At 41.0% G+C, this 5,821-nt stretch overlaps 1 protein-coding gene across 1 annotated transcript; it reads left to right on the top strand.

Moving 5' to 3' along the window:
- The first annotated feature begins 1,345 nt into the window (after positions 1 to 1,345).
- LOC148032640 (putative pentatricopeptide repeat-containing protein At1g69350, mitochondrial) lies at positions 1,346 to 4,586 on the top strand. The gene is made up of 2 exons (XM_087683258.1): positions 1,346 to 4,436; positions 4,531 to 4,586. The coding sequence occupies exon 1, from the start codon at positions 1,578 to 1,580 to the stop codon at positions 4,065 to 4,067; it is 2,490 nt and encodes an 829-aa protein (XP_087539384.1). The 5' UTR covers positions 1,346 to 1,577; the 3' UTR covers positions 4,068 to 4,436; positions 4,531 to 4,586.
- The last annotated feature ends 1,235 nt before the right edge of the window (positions 4,587 to 5,821 follow it).

The raw sequence follows: 5,821 nt of genomic DNA, 5'->3' as shown, positions 1-5,821 counted from the left end.
CACTTTTGGGTTGAGACAGTTTACTACTACCGTACATTTGATTAATCAATTCCCATGCACTACTCTTAACTATCATGTTGTAGAGGAGGTATGGTCTAGAAAACCTCCGTCATATGCTCATTTGTGTGTCTTTGGATGTGAGGCTTTCTGCCATGTTCTCAAGGACAAGTGCAATAAGTTGGATCCTAAGTCAATGAAATTCATTTTTCTTGGTTATCAGAATGTAGGTGAGATAGACTATTGCCTATGGGATCCACATGCTCAAAATGTAATCTGCAACCATGAGGTTGTTTTCTATGAGAAGAAATGCATAAGCAACTTGAGCAGGTAGAGCTAAGGTACACAGGGTGATATTTCAGGAGAAGCCTCCTATTACTGTACAGCTAGCTAGATAGCCTACATCAACTAATGCTCCAGTGGTCCATGACCATGATATTAGACATGATATACATGCCCTATAGCTTATTTTGTGGTGGTATAGTAGAGATAGATATTAACCAACTGACCACCGGTTTGTGCTCTCCATGGATTAGGTTAGGGTGAAAAATGCTTGTGAGCCTCTTACCTATGATGAGGCTATGCACAGAGGTGATAGTCACTCTAGGAAGAGAGCCATGCAATCAAAGTATAACCCATTGTAGCAAAATCATACGTGGGATTTGGTTCCTTTGCCTAGTGGAAAGCATGCTTTATTATGCAAGTGGGTGCACAAGTTGAAGTGTACTGTTGGATACCCCAAGCTAGTGTATAAGGCCAAATTAGTTGCTAAGGGTGACACAAGGAGGAGAAATTTTGCATACAAATGCACACACATGCATACATCACATGCACACATATGAGGTAAAAAAAAGAGACATAGGACTTGAGAAAAAAAGGAAAGGAGGCAAGAGAGTAATGATGAGAAAGAGAGATATGATATGCACACTTATGAGATTACACAAATGAAAACACACATATTCATATACCTACACATACACACCCATCCACATAGTGGATACACATGTGTACACAACATGTACACATATATCCATTGCAAAGCACTAAAAGAATGCTTAGTAACATCCACACAGTGGATACACATGTGTACACAACATGTACACATCTATCCATTGCAAAGCACTAAAAGAATAGCAACACGAAGCATCATAAGAATTTAGGCCATGCTTAGTAACTGTGGGAAGCTAGCTTCACCTACATGATGAGTACCCTTTTCACTTATACCTTAGCTAAGTTTAACAATGTTTAATTAAAATACCCTCCTAGAAAATTGCTAGGTGTTTCTCCAAATTTTTGCACTTTGAGGGGACTAGACCTTAGAGAGAAAAGCTATAGTGACAGGCACCCCAACACCCCAAGTGACACTGAAGGCATCTCTAAGTGGCAATGGAAGCGTATGCGGCCCTGAGAAGAGAGCTCTATTGCGATGAAAAGCTTCGACGCAAGATGCTGGCGGGTATGAGAAAGAGAACCCAAATGACAGGAACTCAGATGGTTGTAAGTCTGAGAAAGTGAACCCTAACGACAGGAATTCACCTTCTTGTGTAACATCACTGTGAGTATGGAAGAGAGACCAGGCTATGTGCTTGAAATTGCTGGCTCAGGAGAAACCATGGGGCAAGAAGAAGCGCATGAGCACTAGTAATGATGGGCCCCTGCTGGATATTCAGCACCTGCACAGGATCACAAGCATCAACAGCCTTGCGGCCCTCCTCCGGTGCTGCTCTAAGGACAGGGCCCTGCCCCAAGGGAGACTCGTGCACGGTCACCTCGTCGCCCATGGGTATGATCGCATCACGTTCCTTGCTAACACCCTCATCGACCTGTATGGACAGTGCGGCCATCCTTACAATGCGCAGTCTGTCTTCAACGGCATCTCTATGCCCAATGCGATATCATGGAACCTGCTCATCAGCGCCTTCGCTACCGCTGGTGATGTGGACAGCGCCCAAGCCGTCTTTAACAAAATGCCCTGCCCTGATAGTTACTCCTGGAATCTTCTCATCAAGGTGTACCGTGACCATGGTGACTTGAACGAGGTGCGATCATTGTTTGCTTGCATGCCATGTCAGGACACTGTTGCATGGACTGCCATCATTGCAGCATTCACACAACATGGGCATTATGAAGATGCATTGGATCTGTTCTCCCGAATGCAGTTTAAAAGTGTAAAAGCAGACAAGCTTACTTATCTCCGCGCTTTGGATGCCTGTCTGAATCTATCTGCCCGAGAAGATGGGCAGAAAATTCACTCTGCAGTTGCCGAAGGACAATATGACAAAGACCTTGTTATAGGAACGGCTTTGATCAATATGTATGGGAAGTGTGGGAGCCTTTTTGATGCAAGGTGTGTATTCAGTAAGATGGATGAACAGGATTCCATATCTTGGACAGCAATGATAACAGTACTTATTGATAACAGACATGAAAAAGAAGCACTGCATTTGTTCAAACAGATGCTAGCTGCAGGCATCAAACCAGACAACATCTCATTTATTTGCATTCTTGATGCATGTATTGGCTTTGCAATGTTACAAGAGGGGCAGGAGATACATGCAGCAATTGTAGAGAATGGATGTGAAATAGACACTAAAATGGGGACTTCGTTGGTTTCTTTCTATGGTAAGTGCAGGAGTGTGCATGATGCAAGAAATGTCTTTAGCAGCATTTTTCCTCCAAATCTTGTGTCTTGGAATGCTTTGATTTCAGCATATATCCAGAATAATTGTAACAAAGAAGTTCTTGATCTCTTTTGTCAAATGCAAGTTGATGGTATGAAGCCAAATGAGGTGACCTTTATTGGCATGCTTGATGCTTGTGCTGATTTGTCTGCTCTAAAAGAAGGGCAAAGCTTCCATTCCAGCATTGTTTGCATGGGCTATGATCATGATACTGTGGTGACAAACTCTGTTGTCAAAATGTATGGGAAATGCCGAAGTTTATGCAATGCAAGGAGCGTGTTTAGCAGCAGGAAAGATCACAATGTAGTCGATTGGAATATCATACTGGCAAGCTGTATATGGAATGGACTTGGACAAGAATGTCTCAATCTGTTTGATCAGATGCAACATGAGCATGTTAAACCAGACGTCTTAACATTATCTTATGCCTTTGATGCTTGTGCCACTCTAGCAGCTCTTGAGGAGGGCCAGAGGATTCATGCCATTTCTGTTGAAGATGGTGTTCTTTTAGATGTTATGCTGAGTACATCTCTTATCAAAATGTACGGCAAGTGTGGAAGTCTACAAGATGCAACACACGCTTTTAGTAGAATGTCTGATGCAGATGTTGTTTCTTGTACTGCTATGATCGATGCATATGTGGAGAATGGCCATATCATGGATGCATTGGATCTTTTTTCACAAATGCAGCTTAAAGGTATTGAACCTGATGAGATGACTGTTTCATTTACTCTTGATGCATGTGCTAGTCTTGGAGCTTTAGAAGAAGCACAAAAGATTCACAACATTGTCATCAACTGGGGTTATGAAAAGGATGAGCTGGTGGAAGCTGGCCTTATTAATATGTATGGCAAATGTGGGAGTTTGAAAGATGCGAAAGGTATTTTTGATCAGAAAGTTCACCAAACTGTTGTTTCTTGGAATGCATTGATTGGAGCATTTTCATACAGTGGACTTAGTGAGAATGCCTTGTGTATCTTTTCTACAATGGAATGGGAAAATGTAAAACCAGATGGCATTACCTTCCTCAGTCTGCTGATGGCATGCAGTCATGCAGGATGCACCGATGATGGGAAACAATGTTTTGCTTCCATGAAGAAGTATGGCATTGCATACATGGAGGAACATTATGTGTGCATAATAGATCTTGTCAGTCGTGCAGGATGCTTAGATGAGGCAGAAGACTTGATTAATAGCATGCCAATTGAGAATCCTACCATGGCATGGTCATGCTTACTTGGTGCATGCAGACTCCATAACGATCTTAGGCGTGCTGTGCAGGCAGCAAAAGAATGTTCCAAGTCGGATCCCAATTATGTTACCCCCTATGTGATGCTCTCCAATATATTGGCCGCAACCTGCACAATGCAAATTTACACTCACTTGTGAAAAACGCCCAAGGCTGTTGCCGTGAGCTCTCTGTTTATTCGATGGTGCACCCTAGCATCGTGGAATCATTGAGCAGCACAGTAAGGGTAAGTGCTTCTCTGGGGTCTCCATTCATGTCTCCAAAGTACTAAGATCATATTAGGGTCAAAGATCGATCATTCAAGGAGTAGTGAACAACAAACATGCTGGAGAGCTAAAGTTTCTTATTTTCCCAATTATTTGATCATGCAATTATTTTTCTGCCAGAAAAATTGATGGGGCGTGTGAGTATTTTGAACAGGAACTAGTTAGAAGCCTAGACAGTAAGATGTACGGTACTCGGACGAATGGGGAGATTTCCATTCTGTCCTATCAACACTCGGATCATAGGTATGTTTTGTGAATTTTCTCTGTTTTCAGAATTAGTTAGAGAGCCAATCCTCAGTCTGTGGGTACTATGCTGACAATATTTTTCTGGCAACAGATGACACCTCTGTCATTGACAAAATGTTACTTTAACTTTATTTCAGTCCATAAAAAGGCAGGTGTGTGCTTTTCTCCCTGCAGTTGGTTAGTATTAGTTTGTAGTTAGTAGATACTTAGTTAGCAATAATGATTTAGTTAGCAGGTAGGTAGTTGTTTAATTATTGATTATTTATTAGTTAACAGGTAGTCGTAGTTGTCTACTTCGTGATTATTAGTTAATATATAGTTAGTATTAATTATTTAGTTAAGCATGTAGGCATGTATGTTGTGATAATTAGTTATTAATTAATAATTAGTAATTAGTAATGATTAGTTCAAAGTAGTTAGTTATTAGGGGGCTCATGTGTGGGTTAATTAATAATTAGTTGCAACTAATTAATTACTAGTTATATGTTTTTAATTAATTAGTTATTAGTAAGGCAAGAGTTAATTAGTAACTAGCAATTAGTTAGATATTTAAAGTTAAATAGTTAGTTATGACTAGTATTTTAGTTAATTGAGTGATTAGTTAGAGAGAGTGTGTAGTTAGTGTATACTAGTGTAAGTTGTAGTTAATAACTAATAAGTTGATTATAGTAGAGAGAGAGAGAGAGAGAGAATGTGCATGCAACGTTAAATGTAAACTAATAATTGTTATATTTAGAATTAATCTAATTTATTTATTGGGTTCTCTCTCATCATTACAGTGTTGGGATAAAGGCTTGGTTTTGACCCCCCTCCCCCCTCGGTGTATAGTATATGTGAATGCACCCTTACATGCTCTAAGTATAAATACAATTTATTCTTTGTGTACCAAGACATCGTTGGTACACTCTTATCGACTTCGTACTTTCACTTTGCTCATTGACTTTTCAGCTGTCACACTCTCTCGCTTACGCTTGCTCAACCTCCATCTCTCTCAGCTGTGCTCTACTCCCCGCTCAACAACTGGTATTAGAGCTAGGATTTGTGTACGCTTCCCAACGTCTTACTAGTTGAACACGACCAACAGGCAAGTGATAGGCAGAGTCTACTAGTAGCAAACATGCAGACATGCAAGCGACTTTTGCAGCTAACGACCAGAGCAACAATTCCAGTAGGCGGGCATGACGGTTCTTGCAAGCGGGCGACTGGGCGACGGCTACAGCGCAATGGGTAGGCGTCAACTAATGAGCGGATCGCGTCAGTCGTCACACGACGGTCAATGATCTCCCACCGGTCTTTTAAAATTAACATTCCTTTTAAATTTTCAATTACTTGCCTTAGCAGGTGTTCACATGCCGGAGGCACTGATCTCAAAATTTTCATGT

The sequence above is a fragment of the Lygodium microphyllum genome, chromosome 8 (assembly GCF_053477565.2).
Source record: "Lygodium microphyllum isolate KBCC chromosome 8, Lygodium_microphyllum_v1.1.10, whole genome shotgun sequence".
NCBI classification, from domain to species: Eukaryota; Viridiplantae; Streptophyta; class Polypodiopsida; order Schizaeales; family Lygodiaceae; genus Lygodium; species Lygodium microphyllum.
This window is presented reverse-complemented; position numbering and strand designations above follow the sequence as displayed.